Raw genomic sequence first — 21,899 nt, forward strand, 5'->3', positions numbered from 1 at the left:
TGGAGACAAGGTCTCGTTCTGTCGCTCAGGCTGGAGTACAGAGGCACGATCTCAGCTCACTGCAACCTCCACCTTGCAGGTTCAAGTGATTCTCCTGCCTCAGCCTCCTGAGTAGCTGGGATTACAGGTGCACACCACCACACCTGGCTAATTTTTGCATTTTTTGTAGAGACAGGGTTTTGCCACCTTAGCCAGGCTGGTCTTGAACTCCTGACCTCAGGTGACCCGCCCACCTCAGCCTTCCAACGTGCTGAGATTACAGGCGTGAGCCACCACTCCCGGCCCCTGCTTGCTTTTCAAATGACCTGGCTGATTAAGATTTTAACACTCAGCCTTCATTAGAGACTGGCCTACGAGAAGGATCCTCAGTGCAAGGGATCTATTCTGAGAGCAAGGACAATAAAATTGTTGGTTTAAAATGGAGACTGGTGGGTCATTGATACGGTTTGTCTATGTCCCCACCCAAATCTATCTTGAATTGTAGCTCCCATAATTCTTACATGTTGTGGGAGGGACCTGATGGGAGATAACTGAATCATGGGGGCGGTTTCCCTAATACTGTTCTCATGGTACTGAATAAGTCTCACGAGATGCAATGGTTTTATAAAGGGTTTCCCCTTTTGCTGGGCTGTCATTCTCTCTTGCCTGCTGCTACGTAAGACGTGCCTTTCACCTTCTACCATGATTGTGAAGCCCCCCCAGCCACGTGGAAGTGTGAGTCAATTAAGCCTCTTTTTCATTATAAATTACCCAGTCTCGGGTATGTCTTTATCAGCAGCGTGAAATGGACTAATACAGTCATTTCCTTTCTCATGGCATTTACCAAACTTTTCTAGTCTAAGTTTATAATCGCAATGGCCCTGGTACACTGCAGCGCCAGCATACCATGGATGTTAGGGATCCCTAAGGGGGAGGGAAAAATCAAGACACTGGGGGAGGAGAGGTGAACACGTGTACTCGTTTTGATAATCCCAAATTAATAAGTAAACATACACATCTTTTATCCTCTATTAACCACAGCCTTCAGAATATTCCAATGATGACAAATCAGCAAGGGTGTCATCATCGTCACTTAGCACTTCCTGAGCAACACTCTTCAATTCACAGGTTTCACATTCCTCCCTTCCTTATACAGAGAGGTGGTGACCTCAGTTCTGTACTAAGTATGGCAGGTTAATTCATCACCACCTGATTTCATGCGTAACAAAATCCAGCTCATCCTTTTAAGAGGCTGTGCCCATGCACTCTGGAAGGTAAAACGAGAGACTCAAAGTCTGACCTTCACTCTTTATACTCTGATAGTGCGAACAAATCAGGCTGGCATCTTCGTACTTTGGGTCGTGAATGATGTAGTCAAAGGGCAACTTCTTGAACAGCTCCAGGTCTGGCCAGGGGTCGCTAAGCTGGAGATAATGCCAGTCAGATTCTTCTCTGAGGTCTACAAGATTGGTAGAAACATAGATGTGACAAAAGAGGAAGTGAAAATGATTTACAGTCATGCGTCGCTAAACAACACAGAATATGTTCTGAGAAATGCGACATCAGGCGATTCTGTCACTGTGCTAACATCCTAGAGTGCACTTACACACACCTACACGGCACAGCCTGCTACACACTAGGATATGTGGTGTAGCCTACTGGTCTTGGGCTACAAACCTGTGAGCACGGGTGTCCAATCTTTGGGATTCCCTGGGCCACATTGGAAGAATTGTCTTGGGCCACACATAAAATACACTAACACTAATGATAGCTGTTGAGCTTAAAAAAAAAATTGCAAAAAAAAATCTCACAATGTTTTCAGAAAGTTTACAAATTTATGTTGGGTCACATTCAAAGCTGTCCTGGGCCACATGCAGCCCGTGGGTTGGACAAGCTTGCTATATAGCACGTTATTGCACTAAATACTGCAGGTAATTGTAACACAATGTGAAGCATTTGTGTATCTTGGCCGGGCGCAGTGGCTCCTGCCTGTAACCCCAGCACTTTGGGAGGCCGAGGCAGGTGGATCACCTAGGGTCAGGAGTTCAAGACCAGTCTGGCCAACATGGTAAAACCCCATATCTACTAAAAATACAAAAATCAGCCAGGCATGGTGGTGGGTGTCTGTAATCCCAGCTACTCAGGAGGCTGAGGCAGAAGAATCACTTGAACCCAGGAGGCGGAGGTTGCAGTGAGCCGAGATCTCGCCATTGCACTCCAGCCTGGGCAACAAGAGCAAAACTCCATCTCAAAAAAAAAAAAAAAAAAAAAAAAAAGAATTTGTGTATCTAAACATAGAAAAGGCATGGGGGAAATACGGTATAAAAAATGTAAAACGGTGCACTGTACCGGGCACCTGCCATGCACAGGGCTTGCAGGACTGGCAGTTGTTCCGGGTGAGTCAGTGAGTAAGCGGTGAGCAAATGTGAAGGCCTGTGACACGGCCGTGCGCTACTGGAGACTTCACACTCTCCTCTTAGGATACACTCAATTTATAAATGATATTTTTCTTTCTTCAATAGTAAGTTAATCTTAGCTTACTATAACTTTTTTACTTTATAACCTTTTTAACTCTTTGACTGTTTTATCACAACACTTAGCTTAAAACAAACCCATTGTACAACTGATCAAAAATGTCTTTTTTCCTGATATCCTTATTCTGTGAGCCTAATATTTTAATTTTTCTACTTTTATTTGTTTTTGTTGTTGTTGTTTCTTGAGACAGAGTCTTGCTCTGTCACCCAGGCTGGAGTGCAGTGGCACCATCTCGGCTCACTGCAACCTCCGCCTCCCGGGTTCAAGTGACTCTCCTGCCTCAGGGGAGTAGCTGAAATTACAGGCGCATGCCACCACATCCAGCTAATTTTTGTACTTTTAGTAGAGACGGGGTTTCACCACGTTTGCCAGGCTGGTCTCAAACTCCTGGCCTCAAGTGATCTGCCCACCTCGGCCTCCCAAAGTGCTGGGATTACAGGCATAAGCCACGGCGCCCGGCCCTACTTTTAAAACTTTTTGTTAAAACTAAGACAGACAGACACACACACACACACACACACACACACACACACACACACACACTCGCCCAGCCTTTACAGCATCAGGATCATCAATATCACTGTCTTCCACCTCCACATCTTGTCCCACTAGAAGGTCTTTACCGGCAGCAACACTCATGGAGCTGTCATCTCCTATGAGAACAATGCCTTCTTCTGAAGTATCTCCTGAAGGACCTGCCCAAGGCTGTTCTACAGTTAACTGCTTTGTAATAAGTAGAAGGCGTATATTATAATAAAAGTATGGTAAATACATATACCAGTAACAATTGTTTATAATTATCAAGTGCTATGTACTATACATAATTGTATGTGCTAGACTTTTGATAGTACTGGCAGTGCAGGTTAATTTACACCCGGATTGCTACAAACACTTGAGTAATGCCCCTTGCCACAAATTCCGATGACTACGATATCACTAGGTGATAGGAATTTTTCAGTTCTCCTAGAATCTCACAGGACCAATGTCACAGATGCAGTCTGCTGACCAAAACACCATTATGCACGACTACATTTTAAATGTGCACAAAGGATGATGCTTGGAGTGGAATTGTTATTGAGTCTGTGGGCTGCTGGGAAACCCCACTGTACCTACAAGGCTCTTGACACATATTCCATTTTCAGGAATGTTCTAATGAGGCAAAAATGTGCATTCAGAGCTATCTCCATCCAGAGCAACAGCCTTGTGCTGTTTGCTGTGAGAATGGCTTTGCTCTCCTGTCCCTAAGTCTGACTTCCACTCCGGCCAGAGTCCTGACCCAGAGTACCTCAGCCCTATGCTTCACCCTAGCACCATCCCCCCAGGTGATCCCACTGGTGGCCAATACCAGCAAAACCTGCATAGCTTCCTTTCTTGCCTCTATCTAAATGCCCCCCAGCCAATATGGCTCAGCTCCTGTCACTCCACCTATAGAAAGCCTCTCGGAGCGCTCCAGCCCAGGGGCTTCTCCCGCCTGATGCCAGCAACATTCGTAGCCCAAACCGCACTTTTCTATTTGCCATGTCTCATCTCACATGGTGATCGTTGTAGTCTATGGTGCTTACTAAATGTCTGTCAGCTAAAAGGCAGAAAAATCTAGTTGGCCCAACTCAAATTACAAAACATGTTGATTATATTAAATACAGGTCCTACTACAGTACACACATAGGCACAGTGCATGTCCATAGGAAGGCAGGGTAGAAATGCCTATGAGTATTTAACATGTTTTGGCCAAACACGGTGGCTCATACCTGTAATCCCAGCACTTTGGGAGGCTGAGGCGGGTGGATCACTTGAGGTCAGGAGTTCAAGACCAGCCTGGCCAACATGGTGAAACCCTGTCTATACTAAAAATACAAAAATTAGCTGGGCGTGGTGGCGCATGCCTATAAATCCAGTTGCTCCAGAGGCTGAGACAAGAGAATCACTTGAACCTGGGAGGCGGAGGTTGCAATGAGCCAAGATGGTGCCACTGCACTCCAGCCTGGGCAACACAGCTAGACTTTGTCTAAAAAAAAAGTCTTGGTGCTCTGTGTGTATCACATTTAATCCCCATAAAACCCTATAAAACAGAAATTATCCCTATTCAACAAAAGAGATAAGATTTAAAGAATGGGCTTTAACACTGAACAAACTGGGTTCAAATCCTGTCTTTATCACTGGTATGTCCAAGAAAGACAAATTCAGCAGGGCTGCAGACTTCATCTGAAATGTGGTTCCAAACTGTGGGGAAACCTTAGGAAACTCAGAGCCAGGCTGAAGAGCCTCTCCTTTCCTGGGAGGGAAGGCCGAGGGCTGGACGAGCTTCCTTGGCTCCAAATTTTCTCCAAGTCAAAACTGAAGCACAGTCGACAGCATCTCACCAAGTGTCCTTCAGACACTGGTGCAGCTGGCTAGCAACCTCTCCACAACACAGACAGGACTCATCTGACAAGCTCTCTCTCCCAGCACAGCAGATTCATTGACCAGACCAAGTTTATGAGCCACTGGGAGGAGGGATGAGGAGGAAATGGGGGACGTTATTTTACATGAGCACAAAAGGGGTGCTCAAAAAGAAGCTGACCTTCATCAGGGTAAACTCTGTTCTGGAAATGAGAACAGGATTTTCCCCACATTTCACGTATTTCTATTTTGCCCCAAGACACTGACCTCCCTGCTCAGCTGCCTGAGCAGGAAACCTCTTCTAGGGGTAAGTCTGCTTTGCAGAGGCAGCAGTCAAATCCAATTCCCTCCAGCCCTGCCACTACTCAGCTGGGCTCCCAAGCATGTGATTTATCAGGAGAATGGAACATCTATCTCACCCTGGGCCTAGGAAATTAACATGGTAACTTGTGCAAAGTATCTAGGTCAGTGCTCCACATGTGGAAGGTACTCAGTAAACAGTCAGCTAATAATCATAATTGTATCACTACAGCAAAGGCCTGATACTGAGAAAAATGACTACAAGATAAATAGCACCCCCTACAAGGTCATTGGGATGAGTCTGATCATGAATCTGAGAATTCCGTCTAGAAAGCGAAATATAAATTAAAGTCACTTGAGAAAGTGATGAAGGTGGTTCCAAGCCCACATATCCCCAAACAGATAACTCACTGATATTGATCTCCTCCTCGTCATAGACATCCACTTCTGTGAGCCGAACAAGCATCCTGGACAGGACACTGAGGAACTGCAGGTAGGCGCCTGTCTTCCCGATCTGTAAAGGTATGGGAGTTAAAACCCCCAGTGAGGAAGCCCCATCCGCCTGTCAGGCACCGGCTGAACACCTGGCATGGCTCCTGACATCTGCCTCACTTAAAGATCCTGTCTTTAAAATGAGAGCCCCGTGGATGCAAAGATATTTGAAGGGAACAAGTGTGGCAGGTGGACAAATGGACTTCCACGAGCATGAGGCCTTCCTGCTTAAATATCGTCGCAAATGCATCTCTGGATTTTAACCAGCCGCATTTTTAAGCTGTTAGAAATAGAACTTTATCATAAGCCAAAGAAAGCTGCTTCAAAAACATAGGATACTATAAACATGTCTTATGAATCTTGCAAATTGCTTGACTTAATCAATATGTCTGTATAAGACAGCAAAATTCATTGTATAAGACATAAAAAAAAAAAAAGTGCTTCTCGTATTTCTCCTTCTAAACCCAGGAAAAGAACAACTTCCTTCTTCTTCCTTCTCCTGCTTCCTGTAACATAGAGTTCCCTGCTTCCCCAGCCCAGCTTCAGGCTAGCATACCTCCTATTAATCTTAGTTCATTTTGGTTATTACTGATTGAGAAGTACCCATGGTCTGGCCCAGTACCCTCCCTGTACCCCTGTATAAAGAGCCACTACAGGCGTGGGTCTCCTGGCTCACCCCTGTAATCCCAGCACTTTGGGAGGCCGAGGCGGGCGGATCACGAGGTCAAGAGATCCAGACCATCCTGGCCAACATGGTGAAACCCCATCTCTACTAAAAACACAAAAATTAGCCGGGCATGGTAGCATCCGCCTGTAGTCCCAGCTACTCGGGAGGCTGAGGCAAGAGAATCGCTTGAACCTGGGAGGCAGAGGCTGCAGTGAGCTGAGATCGTGCCACTGCACTGAAGCCTGGTGACAGAGCGAGACTCTGTCTGAAAAATAACAATAATAAATAATAATAATAATAAATAAAAGAGCCATTCCAGGGATGTGCTTTCCAAGCACCAAGCCCAATGCCTGCTTCATGCTACAACTCAGCAAATGCCAATGAATGGAAATAACTAACTTTACAGAGGAAAATATGACACCCAACCACAGGGAAGCTTCAGAGAAAATATCTGCAATACAGATGATAGACAAACGACAAAAATCTGTAATATCTAAAGCACTTCCACAAATCAACAATAAAAAGTCAAATGGCCTAAAGGAAAACCAAATAAGAAAAACCACAAAATCACTGAAAAAGAAGTATCAATGACCAGTAAAAATACAAGAATATGTCAATCTTACTAGTAAAACTGTAACGTATTATTTTTCACCCATCAAAGAGACAACGATTTTAAATTGATAATCTCCAATAGTGTGAGGGTATGGAAGAAGGGAGACTTTGGTAAGAAACATTTTCTTTTGTCCTTTTTAAATCAGAAAAAGTAATATTGTTCATTCTACAAGTTTAAGAAACAAATGGATACTGAACCGCATCCCAGTCCCAAAGCCCAGCTCTGTTCCAAAGAGCAGATCCCAGTCTCTAGCCCTCCGCCTCCCCACATGCTCACGCCCAGGAGATTCTGCCATTGAGAGGTAAAATGGACTTTTGCTGTTAAGGAAACACCATGCATTGGGGGAGGGCTGAGACGGGGAAACAGAACCCCTAGTTCTCCGTTCATGGTTGACCAAAACCTTCCAGTGGAGAACCCAGAGTTTTGTTTCTATTTGTTAAGAGAACACGCGCAGTGGCCAAGTGAGATGACGTGGGGTGAGGAACCGTAGTCTGATACACCCAGAGAGGTCTCCTATCCGCCCCCCACATCACACAGGGGAGGAATGGAAGCCACCAGCCCTGAGTGGCAGATGAGACCTGCCCTCCTCCCTCCGGTCCACCCCAGGCCATCGGAGAAGATTCCACCATGGGAAGGGTGAAAGGTGAAGACGCGGGTGCGGTCACCCCCAGGCCTGCCCTCCAGATGGGAGTGTGAGGACCCCCCCAGTCTGGGGCTGTGCTGGGGCAGCGAGCAACACTCACCTGAGGGGGGCCGCTGAGCAGCAGCCTGCGGGGGTGGAAGCTGTCCACGCGGCCCTCGGCCCGGTTGCCGTAGTCCATGTGGCTGGGCCGGGGCACCGTCCACTGCCGGTAGTAGAGGGACTGCTCGGTGGATGTCATTGTCTTGCTGAGCAGGGGGCGGAAAGAGCTGGTCCACATGACCGAGGGGGAGGGCAGGAGGGAGGCGGCCTTGGGCAGGCCACTGCTGTCAGTGGACACGACCATGTCGTACACGAGCTTGGGCAAGAAGACGACGGGCGGCTGGCGGTAGGCCTTGGTCAGGGAGCACTGGGAGGCCTGCAGGACCCACGTGCCAGCAGTGGGCGCCACGGATGAGGAGGATGCGCCCGAGGAGGAGGACAGCTGGGAGCACGACGAGGTGACCGACACCTGGATGCTCCTCTGGCCGGTGCTGAGGCTACCGTCAGGCTGGGGCGTCAGCCCGGGGCTGTGCCTGCTGATGGCCGACGGCGGCCCCTGACTTGCCCGGGGCCTCTGTTTCTCACCAGGGTCTCTGCCGTCCTCTGCGGTGCCGCAGGGCTGGGGCGACCTGGCATGCTCTCCCTGGGGGAGCGCTGTGGGCTGATCCGAGGACTCGCCACCAAGCGCTGAACCTGAGGAGAGATGAAGCTGGTCAGGGATGTCCTAGAAGGTACCTGTCCCAGGAGTGACCCATCCCAGGAGTGACCCCTCCCAGGGGCGATTTGTCCCAGGAGTGAGCTGTCCCAGAGCTTGCCGGCGGCTCCTGTTTCTGCCCCAGGCCCCCTGTACTGTTTCAGGCAAACAGACCCAGTGGTTGCAGCGCTGACTTTTCTGACTGAGCTCCTGCCTATGAGGCGGGGCTTCTTTCAGTCCCAGAGCTCTGGGCTGAGGGTGAAGAGGCTCAGTGCTGACTCCATCGGGGGCGTCTGGAAGGGAGACCCCAACCACCAGCTCACTGTTGTGCACAGGCGCGGGAGGTGAGGGGAAAAGAAGGGCAGCCCCAGATGCCCCCTAGCCAGTCTCCTGGTGGGCTCTGACCTCTGACCTTTCCCTGTCCCAGACCAAACAGCAGCAACTCTCAGCCGCTCCCTCAGCCACACCTAGGCGCCCCCCGGCCCCCACAACAGGAGCCTGTGGCCACCGCACACACCCGTCCCCGCACCCAGGCCCTGTGCGTCTCTCCCCTGAGCCTCTCGGCCCTTAAGGCTTCCTGCACTTGCAACACCTTCCGCAAGGCCCGACTGAGGGTCAGCTGCTCTCTCAAACCTGTGGTAACCTCACCTACCCTGAAATCTGCCCTCTGCCTTGGGACAAAACTACAGACTTCTTCATATGTGAAGTGAAAATGTGTGCAAAAAACTACTGCAAAATAACACGTCTTTTATGAGAACAATGAGTTCGTTCCCTGAGGTCAGGTCTACATCTCATTTATCCTTCAGTGCTACTCCAGATAGCAAGTAGGCCCTCATAATGCTTTTGGCGGGAAGACAGGGGACACTCTTTCATGTTCGTGGTCCTGACTGCTCTCGGAGACAGAGGGACCCCTTAGGGCAGAGACCGTGTGGAGCCTGTGGTTGGCACTGCCCACCCGCTGTGGCTCTGGCTACACGGAGGGCTCATCAGCTTGTGTTGCCTTTTGTTGCTCTTCCCCCAGTGAAGTCTCCGTGTCTACTTCTCTCCTTGCGCTCAGCTCCTCTCCCCGCAGGGCACAGGGTTTTCCCAAACCAACAACGGCAGGGAGAACACCTGGGGACCCGCCCCTAACACGGCCAGGACTCAGCCTGAGGCCCCAGCCACAGTGCAGGGCAAGGTCCACAGTCTTCCCCTGAGGACAGGGGCAGCGGAACCCTACAATCCTGCTTCGTCTTCAAGTTCTCCGATCCCAAGTTCACCAGAACATTTACGCTCTAGAGAGTCCAGCGCTTCAAAGATTTCCTTATCTTTCCAGTTCTGATGGAAAATAAAGAATCAGCAAATAGCCCTATATAGGTTTCTTTTCACTCTCTGAAACCTCAAAAATCAGTCCGCTAGTCTGGTCCTTCCCACATGGGAAGACTCACCGGACGCCTTGGAGGAGAGGGACGACGATGCTGAGTCGTGGGAGCGGGACCTCTCCCTTTTCATAGGGCTTCTCTTCTCCGAGGTGGAGCCTGTTTCAAAACACACATGCTGAGAATGCACCGAAATCACCATCCTTGACGTTTGCCCAGCACTTTGCAGTGTGTAAAGTGTGTTCCCATGCATCACGTCTCCCCATCCATTCACTCATTCACTGCCATCCTCCAGGCCCCCACCATGGACAGGGCACTGAGGAGCCAGGAGGGAGTGGGCTGCGGTGCAGGGAGGCACTCTGGGTGCAGCAAAGGCTCCTGCCCATGAGGCATAGCTGCAAGCTGGTGGAGGAGATGCAAAAAGAGAGGGGTTGGGGATCCTGGGGAAAAAGCAGGGCATCTCCTGGAAGAGGGGGCATCTGGCCTTCGTCCTGAAGGTCCTCAGGGCTTTCCAGGGAAAGTAGAGAAAGGAAAACTCCGAGCAGCAGGAAGGGCGGCCGAGCAGTGCAGAGGCCAGAAGGGCAGAGCACAGCCCGGCCACTGCAAGTTTAATGTGGGCCAGTGCCCAGAGCAGTGGGTGCTGTGGGTAGAGAGGAGCAGATGGTGAAACTAAAGAAGGGGGTCCTGAGATGCCAGGGAGCATGGAGACATGCAGCAGATACCCACAAGTGAAATAATTAAATCAAAGTCTCTGCTGTGCTTCGAAAAGATGGCTACAGGCAGGCAGGACTTTCCATCTACATTTTACAGATGAGCAAGGAGAGGCTAGGAGAGGTCCCACAGTCAAGACAGAGGAGGGAGACCACAGACCTGGGCTGGTGCCCACACCCACCTCCTTCCACTCCACACACTCCACAAATGCTTTCCAGTTTTTCTATGATTGTCTACGTCTTTCTCATCACATTGTTGACTATAGTCAATGCCTTACGATGTTATCATTTATGTGTCCTATTAAAAAGATGGCATCAGATTTGAAGAGTCTGCAAATGAGCCTGTTTTCATAAATCTTAAAAATGGACAGCACGCTGTTGGCTTGATTCACAGAGGAAATAAGCAAGCAAATCACACTAGGTCAGAATTCCACCAGTGAGTGGAACAAGGAACTCCTCTAAAAATTTTGAACTTGAACTCTAAGAAATCTTAATTTTTCTTCCTATTCTTTCAGAATTCTAGAACTAGGAAAAACCTACAGGGATTTCCATTTTCTCACACCACCAAAAGAGATGGGGAGAAAACAAGCAAAATCTGAATTCAATGAGAGCTCTGCCATTTCATCCGACACTGGAGACCTCTCATCCAGAGCTGCTGTCCAGCAGACAGGTCCCAGAACCCTGCTGAACTGGAGACAGCTGTCTTCATAAGCACAGGCAGCCGCAAAGCTCAGAAGCCATGAAAGACATGCAGACAGGGACACGTAGGCTGAGGGCAGCCATCCCTCACCTTCTGTCCCCAGCTCTTCGTCCTCGTTGTCTGTGCTGCTCAGCTTCTCTGCATCACTCTCCAAGGCCTCGTTCCTAGCCCCCTTCTCCAAGGGAACCTCGTTGCTCACAAAGTAGGCAGCCAGGCCCAGCTCCTGCTCCAAGGCTGTTCTCACCAGGCAGGAGGAGTTTATCAATCGCAGGTCACAGTACCTCAAAGACCTAGCAAGACACAGAAGAAGGTGTCTGTTTGGTGCCTTCCACAAGTGGGGTGCTGTTCCCACTGCTGCAGGCAGCACTGATCAGGACCATACCCCACCTTCCTGGTGAGGACCCAAGGACTCATACAAGTGCAAAAGCCAACAGTGTAACTGGGAGCTTGCCGCAACAAATTCAGTATAATAGTAAATTTTGGGGACACCCACTATGCATTTAGCCCTGTGCCGCACTAACTTTTGGGTCAGATAAAAAAGGGGCTTGCAGCACTTTGGGAGGCCGAGGAGGGTGGATCACAAGATCAGGAGATCGAGACCATCCTGGCTAACACGGTGAAACCCCGTCTCTACTAAAAATACAAAAAATTAGCCGGGCGTGGTGGCAGGCGCCTGTAATCCCAGCTACTCGGGAGGCTGAGGCAGGAGAATGGCGTGAACCCGGGAGGCAGAGCTTGCCGTGAGCCGAGATTGTGTCACTGCACTCAAGCCTGGGCGACAGAGCAAGACTCCATCTCAAAAAAAAAAAAGGGGGGGGCGGCGCTTGAACCTGAGCTCTGCTACTTCCTAGCGACAGAAGCTGTGACAAGCTGCACAGCTTCTCTGAGGCTCTGATTTTTTCATCTGAAAGATGGGAGTGAATATTAATAACCATCTGGCTGGGCGTGGTGGCTCATGCCTGTAATCCCAGCACTTTGGGAGGCAAAGGTGGGCCGATCACTTGAGGTCAGGAGTTCGAGACCAGCCTAACCAACATGGCAAAACCCCATCTCTACTAAAAATACAAAAATTAGCCAGGTGTGGAGGCAGGTGCCTATAATCCCAGCTCCTCGGGAGGCTGAGGCAGGAGAATCACTTGAACCCAGGAAGCAGAGGCTGCAGTGAGTCAAGATCGCACCACTACACTCCAGCCTGGGCAACAGAGTGAGACTCCATCCCAAAAAAGAAAAAAAAAAAAAATCTAAGTCCACTGTGATAAAGATTAAATGTAATCAGTGGGCATTTAATTATTCAATCCAAGTGAACACATGCCAGGGTACTAGATGCTAGAAATAGGATGGCAATCAAGTCGGACACCACCAAGCAATGCTATCTGTGAGCAGCAGCGGAAAGGCCAACCCCGTGCACAGACTTGCGCAGCAGAAACACAACCAAGGCAAAGGGCTTAGAGAGGGATATGTGAGGGTTCCAACGGGGCTCTGAAATTTACTGCTCATGTGACCTCAGGCAAATGATCGTTCATTGACTCAGCCATAAAACAGGCTGGTAATACTACTGCAGCAAGGAGTAAGTTTCATATGAAAAGTCTATCATGATGCCTGGTACAAAGAAGGTACCAGAAGGTGCCTGGTACAAAGAAGGTAACAGAGGGTACCTGGTACTCAGCAAATGCTTGCTAAAATTTAAAATAGATTAAGACATTGTCTCAGTCCTTAAGGAGTTGAAGAAGAAAAGAATTAATCCATCTGAAACAGCAACAACCAAGGTCAAACGTTCTGGAGCCCCTTCCCCTGGCCCATGAGTATGCAGCATGCACAGGGCCATTTGCTGAAGTGTGGCGTGGTCCTGGGGGAAGGAGCCAGGCCCACTGCCGGCCAGACTGGCTTAATCTCAGTAAGCCTCAGTTTCTTCATTCATAAAATGGGACTACTGAAATAGCACCTTTCCCCCAGGATTAAGGTGAGAGTAAAATGAGATAAAACATAAAGAGGAATCTAGGACAATGCCCGGAACATAACAGGAACTCCACTGATGTCGGCTTTTGCTATCTTTTGCTGGCCGTCTGCTCTTCTCCATGGGTATGAAGTCTCTAAAACCCAATCTGTCACCACCAATCCAAGACACTGCCTCACAGGAGGCCCAGTGACCTGAGTCTCGAGTGTCTGCATGTCTGTGTGGTGGCCTAGAGACCCCCTACCCAGGGGACATCGAGTGGATGTGTGGCTGAGACTTTCCAGGCTGTGATGGCTTCACAGGGACACACCTTTTGAGACAGTCCACTCTGCGCTGGAAGAACCAGCTCTTCCCGAGCAACGTCAGTTGCCCCCACTCCCAGAACGCCTCCTAAGCCAGGAAGGCCCAGGCATTGCGGCAGCCTAGGTACCAGCAGGAACTGTGGCTGCAAGTCCTGGAGAGGATGCTGTGCTGTCCCAAGCGGAACTGCCACCCCCAGCACACACAGAGCGCCCCACGGGGAGAAACTGAACTCAGGAGGCATGAACTCCTGACTCCAGCTGCAGAGCCTCCACCCGCAGAGCCTGGCAACAGCCGTCACCACGAGCCCAAACAGCGCCTTTCTGAGAATCAGGAAAAGGGGCACGGGCCTCAGACGCACTCAGGCCCCTGCTGGGAGAGCCATGATGAAGGCGTCACCAACGGGGCCTGTGAATGCGACTGGTGCTCCCAACCGTCAAGGCACGGCAGCCCCCCTGACATGCTCCCTGAGGGGGCCCAGGCAGCCAGCTCCTCAGAGACCCCCAGGGGCATAACCCCTCCACTCACCTCGGCAAGGACTCCCCGTGCGGGTCCATCCCACTGAAGATCAGGATGCAAGGCAGACCCTCCAGCTCCAAGTAAGTCTGGGGTCTCCACTCCACATCCTCGATTTTCTGCCACATCTGCAGATAAGGAAAAAGAAATAATGCCACAGATGCCTCCCTTCCCAACCAGCCCAGCTCTGAGGAAGCCTGATGGCCTCCCACACCAATTTAAACTCCTTAAACTACATCTTCTGACCAAAAGGAAATTTCTTTAGACTGCAAATAAGCACACCATCCACTTGGCCACCGTATTTTCAGTCGTCTAGAACATGTAGACTAGCCAGCCGGAGCATGTTCAAGACATCCCTGTCAGCTGACCAGCTCCATGAAAGAAAGTGTATGTTGTCAGCTGCTCCTTACGTCTTTTTTTATTTTTTTTGAGACAGAGTCTTGCTCAGTCACCCAGGCTGGAGTGCAGTGGCACAATCTCAGCTCACTGCAACCTCCACCACCAGGGTTCAAGTGATTCAACTGATTCTCCTGCCTCAGCCTCCCGAGTAGCTGGGACTACAGGCGCATGCCACCCCATCTGGCTAATTGTGTATTTTTAGTAGAGACAGGGTTTCTCCATGTTGGCCAGGCTTATCTTGAACTCCTGACCTCAAGTGATCCGCCCACCTCGGCCTCCTAAAGTGCTGGGATTACAGGCGTGAGCCACCGCGCCCGACCAGCTGTTCCTTATGTCTCGCCTGTGCTCTCTCCTGACAGTGTCCTCCCTTTCATTCCTGTTTTCCACTCATTTGCTCTTTCCCTAAACCTTTTGCATTTTGTGTCACCTGCAGGTTGAGTGAGAACCTACTATGGGCCAGGCGCTGTGCTAGGCTTTGGGGGCTGAGTTCTGTGGGGATGGCCATTGCCCCCCACCATCTGGGAGAGGGGCTGGATGACAGGCAGGGAGCATGGCACTGCCCTGGGCATGGCAGAGGGGGAGGGTGGCTTCCTGAAAGAGGAAAGACACCAAGCTAAGTGCTGCAGAAAATAAGCAGGGCAGCTAACACCTGGAACCCAGCACTTTGGGAGGCTGAGGCAGGAGGATCGCTTGAACTCAGGAGTTTGAGATCAGCCGGGGCAACATGGAGAAAATTTTTAAAATTTTAAAAATTAACCGAGTGTGGTGGCACACGCCGGTGGTTCCAGCTACTCAGGAGCCTGAGGTGGAAGGATCCCTGGAGCCCAGGAGCTCAAGGCTGCAGTGAGCTGTGATCACACCACTGCAATCCAGCCTGGGCCACAGAGTGAGACCTGTCTCAAAGGGGAAAATAAAGAAGCATCAACTAAACAAAGAAGAGAGGAAATGGATACCTAGGAAAAAAGAAAGCAGGCTGCTGCCCAGAGGTCTAAAGTCATAAGGCAATGCTGCAGGGGTGTGGGGGTGCTGCTGGGACGGAGGACAGAGGGGGGGAAGCACAGAGAGGAGGCTGGGGGGTGGCTGGGTCTAGGGAAGCCACGCTGGCCACGCTGTGGGGTTTGTGACACTCCCTGCCTCTGGCGGGCCCCTCAGCTCTCCCAGGTACCCCCAGGCCCGCGCTTAGCACCTACCCTGAGCTGCTTTACGAAGTGCTTTCCCACGGTGACACCTGAACTGGGACTGCCCAGGATGATCTCAAAGTGCTCCTCAAGCGCCAGCCGGGCCCGCACGTGGGCCAGCCGCTCATAGGCCACGGCCGCCAGGGGCGAACAGGGCACCCGCAGCAGGACCATGAGCCCGTGGCCGCAGGGGCACTGCTTTGGGGAGTTGAGGAGGTTCTGCGTGATTTCCAGCGTCTCCACCGACGTGTAGTTCTTCATCTGCGGGAGGCCGCTCACGGCCATCAGGGCGGCCGTGTAGTGCTGCACGAGAACAAAGGTCCTGATCACCGCACTGTGCAGGCGGGGGAACCTGCAAGGAACACAGAGAGACCATGCCTGTGATGGCCGCGCCTGCCAGCCTGCTGCTGCCAAGTCACCCAAGACATCTGTCACTCTAGCACAGGCAACTCCGGCATTATACACAGTTGTGTTGCCTCTAGAAGGTGGTTGTGGGAACCTGAATGAGAAGCCTTCTTTAGAAACCAAATTATACAGTCCTTTGTTTTTTCCAGCTGGGAAACAAAAACATAGGTTTGTTGTTATTATGTTTTTCCAGCATTTGGCACTTAGCAGCTGCTCAATAAATATTTGTCCAATGAATGAGCAGATGAATAAATGGTATAAATGCCTATTTTGTCTCTATCAGCACAATGTGCAGTTCTCTGAGGAGGGGGCTAAGTTGCCTCTGGGTCCTACTAGAAGCAGGAGAACCACCAGCAATCAATGTGGAAATGCAGCTACCGGAGGCCCCAGTTCTAAAGGCACATCTCTGTGTTCACTTCAATCACAGTGAATTATTAGAAACATAACTAAACGTATTTTAATTTGACAGACGAATTGCAAATCAGAACATATCCAGCCAAATCAAGAATCCCAGTTTTTGCTTCAGAAACTGTGGTTACTATATGCATCCCCACACAAAGGTGGTGGCTGCTCCCACAACCACCTGCTCTCCTAGAGTGGCTCTGACCCATTAGTCAAACAGACCCCGGGGCACCAATGGAAAAGCCCAGGTCCCTGTAGATGATGGTGTTTCTCAACAGGAATAAATAAATTGGTATCCAGTTTATGCACCATGTTCTTCTGGGTTGATTGGGCTGGAATGGGTCCTCCTGACTCTGGCTTTTTGTAGCAAAGGTAAGGTAGTTTCTCGACCTACAAAAATGAGTATCATACCGTGGCCATGCCACCCTGTGAGTTCTATCAGGGCAGCCAGCTCGCCTTCCTACAGCACCTGATAGCATTTCTGACATTGCGATGACATCCCTGCTCCTTCTTCCTGACTATCCTCCTCCTTTTCTTCATGCTTTCTTCACACTTCATCCACTACACAGGTCACATAAGCTGGAAGCTGGCCTGGCAAGCTTGCCATTACCAGGGCTGTCTCAGGAAGGTATAACTGGGCCAGAGACTCTGGCACGAAGGGGACTCAGCAGCCCAGGGACTGCTGTACCTTCCCCTGGTGCACCTGTCAAATAATGCCCAGGAAGCAGATTGCCTGAGGCCAGGAGTTTGAGGCCACCCTGGCCAACATGAAGAAACCCTGCCTCTACTAAAAATACAAAAATTAGTCGGGCATGGTGGCACATGCCTGTAATCTCAGCTACTTGGGAGGCTGAGGCAGGAGAATCGCTTGAACTCGGGAGGTAGAGGTTGCAGAAGCCAAGATCATGATCACCACTGCACTCTGGCCTGGGCCACAGAGCGAGACCCCATCTCAAAATAAATAAATAAATAAATAAATAAATAAATAAATAAATAAATAAATAAAAAAAAATGCCCAGGAAGAAAGAAAGAAAGTGCAGTAGGGAAAATGGGCTCTGCTCAAAGGACAGAGACTTCTGCTTCTGACAAGATGGAGCAATGGGATCAGGTTTATCCTCCCATCCAAAACAGCTGAAAAACTGAACACATAAATGAAACAACTGCATTTCAATACATGAGACATCAGGCAGTGAAAGACAGTGATCCTAACGATGTGAGACAAATTAGGTGAGTTCCCCAGCTTCTGCCCACAGTTTCTGGGATGTACTCAGGAAGAGGGAAGCCAGCCAAAGCTTGGAGGTCTCCCTGAGTTGAGGAGAGGTATTGGATTCCAGGAAAGCCAAGGCAGCTAGAGATCACAGGGCATTGTACCAAAGAGAAGAGATCTGCAGAGGGTCTCCCTAAAGTCTTCAGCTGACATGAGCAGTGCACATATGTAAGGAAATGACCCAAGGCCAAAACAAGAATCCTTTGGTTGCAAACAAATTAAAGGCAACAATGTCTCAAGTTCATGTAGGGCTGGGAATAGTTCCTGTTTCCACAGCCAGTATGGAACACCTCGGAGTCATGAAACATTGCAGAGTACTTACTCAAAGGATTTTGTCTCAGTAATGGGGAAAGTTAGCACTACATTAAATACTGCTCTGGTCCTGCCTAACAAAGTTTAAAACCAAGACCTGGAAGGATTAAACTGTGTGCAAGTAACTTAGTTGTACCACAAAAAGATTCAATATTTATAGACATACAAATATATCTAGCACCCAACAAGGTAGAATTGACAATGTCTGGCATTCTCTCAAAAATTACCAGACATGTAAATAAGCAGGCAAATACGGTCCATCATAAAGGTGAGGGGGAACAAATTGATCAATAGAAACTGACTCAGGAATGACACAGATGACAGAATTTACAGACGGCAAAATTAAAACAATTATTGTAACTACATTCTGTATGGTTAAAAATCTAGAGGAAAGACTGAACTTGTTGAGTGGAGATATAAAAATCACAAATTAAATTCTAGAGATGAAATCTTCAATGTCGTAGATACGAAGTAAACTAGACCCTGAATTCTCATGGAAGCTATGATCTTTGTATGTGACCTTGCCCTGCCAGCCACAATAGACTGGTTCAGGTATGGAAACCCAACTCAGGCTGAGCCAGTCTTCTCTTGGGAATTTTCAAACAATAAGAAAGAATAAGTCCCCCTCTGGAATCTAGAGACTGTGAGGCTCAGCAGCAAGCAGTGGTAATGTTTTTCAGTGCACGGAGGAAGGCATTGTGCAGTGAGATACAATAAAAACACCATACAGATACCAAAGACAAAACAACACAGTCTTGGCGGTGTTTGAATACTTAAGTTGTTAGGTATCTCTGCTGTTCTATGGTTTATTTGTTCAACCTTTCCTATTATTTTATGAGTCAATACATCCCTCTCTTTTTCTTAAAAGAGTTCAAGTTGAGTTTCTGTTACTTGCAACAAAGAGTCCTGATTAATAAACACAATATGTATCATCAATGTGTATGTACATCAATGCACCTGACACCTCAAATTGTCTTTTTTCTCTTAGGAATCTTGTCATAAAACTGTGCTTTTGTAAGATAAATATATATATATATATGTATATACACACACACACACACACACACATACATACACTAGATGAAATTGGCAGCAGATTACATAACACAGAAAATAAGATTAATAAACTTGAAAACACAGCAATAGAAACTAAAATGTTCCAGCACTTTGGGAGGCCAAGGCAGGAAAATCACTTGAGGCAAGAAGTTCAAGACCTTGGCAATATAGCGAGAAAAATTTTTAAAAATTGGCCAGGCATGGTGGCATGCACCTGAAGTCCCAGCTGTTTGGGAGGCTAAGATGGGGGCATGGCTTGAGCCCAGGAGTTTGAGGTTACAATGAGCTATGATCATGCCACTGCACTTCAGCCTGGGCAACAGCCCTAAAATATTCTTTCTCTAAAAAATAATAATAATAGGCCAGCCACGGTGGCTCACGCCTGTAATTCCAGCACTTTGGGAGGCTGTGGCAAGCAGATCATTAGGTTAGGAGATCGAGACCATCCTGGCCAACATGGTGAAACCCTGTCTCTACTAAAAATACAAAAATTAGCTGGGCGTGGTGGTGCGTGCCTATAATCCTAGCTACTCAGGAGACTGAGGCAGGAGAATCACTTGAACCCAGGAGGCGGAGGTTGCAGTGAGCCAAGATCGTGCCACTGCACTCCAGCCTGGTGACACAGTGAGACTCCATCTCAAATAATAATAATAATAATAATAATAATAATAATAATAATGATAATAATAATGAAACTAAAATCAAATAGCAATCAATTAAAAGGCAGAGATTGTCACATTTGATAAAAAAGCAAGACTCAGCTATAAGCTGCCTACAAGAAACCAAGTTTAAACACAAAAAGAGAAACATGCTCAAAGTAAAGGGATAAAAAATTATAATCTATAGTAACACTAGTCAAAAGAAAACTAGAATAACTATATTAATATCAGAAGAGATTATAGAGCTATAAATAATATTCTTTGGGTCATTTGAAAATAATAAAGGAGTCAACTTATCAACAGGCACTTCACCAAAGATGATACACAAATGGCAGATAAACATAGGAAAAGATGTTCAACATCGTTAGTCACTGGAGAAATTAAAATTAAAATTATGGCTACCACTTCATACCTATTAGATGAATAAAATGTAAAATACTGACCATACCAAGTGCTGACAAAGATGGGGAGCAACTAAAATTCTGATGGAAATGTAAAATGAATGACAGCTGACCCTTGAATAACATGGGTTTGAACTTCAAGGGTCCACTTGTATGTGGATTTTTAACCAAATGCAAATAAAAAATACAGCATTTTCTAGATGTGAAACCCATGTACATGGAAAGCTGACTTTTGCTTACATGTGGGTTCCAGAGGGCTGACCATGGGACTTGAGTATGCATGGATTTTGGTATGTGGGGGACAGTTCTGGAATTAACCCCCCGTGTATACCCAGGGACAGCTACGCTTTGGAAAACAATTTGGCAGCTTGTGAAAAAGTTAAACATACACCTATCAAATAACCCAGCCATTACACAACTAGGTGTTTACCCATGAAAAGTGAAAGTATATGTCTATACAAAGCTTTGTACATGAATGTTCATAGCACCTTTATCTGTAATAGCCAAAACTGAAAACCAATCTAAATGCCTCTTAACCAGTAAATAAACAAACTAGTATGGCCATACGATAGTATTCTATTCTAGAATACCAGCAGTAAAAAGGAACAAACTGTTGATACATAAAAGAACATGGATGAATTTCAATATAATTATACAGAGTGAAAGACACCAGGCCAAAAACAGAGTACCTATTGCACAATTCCATTTATATAAAACTCTAGAAAATGCAAACTACATTTCTACAGTGGGAAAAAGACAGGAGGAAGGAATTACAAAGGGGCAAGAGAAAACTTTTTTTCATTACCTTGTGGTGACCAGTCTATACGTGGATCAAAATGTAAATTGAATACTTTAATATGTACGGCCGGGCATGGTGGCTCACGCCTGTAATCCCAACGCTTTGGGAGGCTGAGGTGGGCGGATCATGAAGTCAGGAGTTCAAGACCAGCCTGACCAACATGGTGAAACCCCATCTCTACTAAAAATACAAAAATTAGCTGGGCGTGGTGGCAGGTGCCTGTAATTCCAGCTACGTGGGAGGCTGAGGCAGGAGAATTGCTTGAACCTGGGAGGCAGAGGTTGCAGTGAGCTGAGATCACTCCATTGCACTTCAGCATGGGCGACAGACTGAGACTCTGTCTCAAAAAAAAGAAAAGAAATAAAAAAGATATGCAGTCTACTGGCTGTCAGTTATTCCCCATTAAAGCTGCTGTGTAAAAAAAAAAAAAAAAAAAAAGCAGGCTCTGGTGCCCAGCTCCAGACAGTACCCCCAGGTCAGGCACAGAAATGTACCCTAGCTGTGGATCAGCAGAGAACTATGCCCACCCTTAAGCCTCTGTGGTAGGTACTAAAGGAAAAAAGTTCCATAGACAACACATTAGAATAAAAATAGGAGTTGTCAAAGGTCTAGATCTTTTGTTTTTAAGTTATAGTAGGTTTGTGTCCAACTGACAGTCCTACAAGCAGTTTTCCCAGCCATATGCTGGCGTTTATGACACATGGAGGACTAACAGTCTGGCCACTCACATGGTGGCAAGAGGCAGTAACCCCATGTTCTAACCTTTATCTCCTTCTGTTCAAATTACCAGTTTCAAGAGAGTTCTCCAGACAAATGATTCCTAGTAAAGACAGTGCGGTATGGTGGAAAGATGTCAAACCTGTCTGCAGTCCATGATGCCACCAACAGGCTGCATGAACTCGGGCAAATCACTCTCCCACTCTGGGCTTCAGTTCCCACAATGATAAAATGAGGTGGTTGGGCCAAATAATTCCTAGAAGTTCCTATGATTCTCCATACTTCAACAGTCCAGGGTTTGATATTCTCTTTTCACCCAGGGAGATGTAAGATTTAATCTCTGCAACACTTCTAGTTTAGCAGAGGGGAAGAGAGAAGAGAGGATGATGATGGTGAATAGTGGTGGAGGTGGTGGTGCTAGCAGC

At 48.0% G+C, this 21,899-nt stretch overlaps 1 protein-coding gene across 6 annotated transcripts in view; it reads right to left on the reverse strand.

The window, feature by feature from the left end:
• Positions 1–21,899, reverse strand: part of GREB1 (growth regulating estrogen receptor binding 1) — a 160,370-nt gene that overhangs the window by 16,326 nt on the left and 122,145 nt on the right. For all 6 annotated transcript variants that reach the window (XM_063622833.1, XM_063622836.1, XM_063622835.1 and 3 more), the window contains 7 exons: positions 15,469–15,808; positions 13,892–14,007; positions 11,200–11,399; positions 9,769–9,858; positions 7,709–8,340; positions 5,605–5,707; positions 1,280–1,438 (listed from right to left, as the gene is read on the reverse strand). In XM_063622833.1, the coding sequence (XP_063478903.1) occupies positions 1,280–1,438; positions 5,605–5,707; positions 7,709–8,340; positions 9,769–9,858; positions 11,200–11,399; positions 13,892–14,007; positions 15,469–15,808 (1,640 nt within the window). The remainder of the gene's footprint in view (positions 1–1,279; positions 1,439–5,604; positions 5,708–7,708; positions 8,341–9,768; positions 9,859–11,199; positions 11,400–13,891; positions 14,008–15,468; positions 15,809–21,899) is intronic.

Source organism: Symphalangus syndactylus, chromosome 18 (genome assembly GCF_028878055.3).
Source record: "Symphalangus syndactylus isolate Jambi chromosome 18, NHGRI_mSymSyn1-v2.1_pri, whole genome shotgun sequence".
In the NCBI taxonomy this organism is placed as follows: domain Eukaryota; kingdom Metazoa; phylum Chordata; class Mammalia; order Primates; family Hylobatidae; genus Symphalangus; species Symphalangus syndactylus.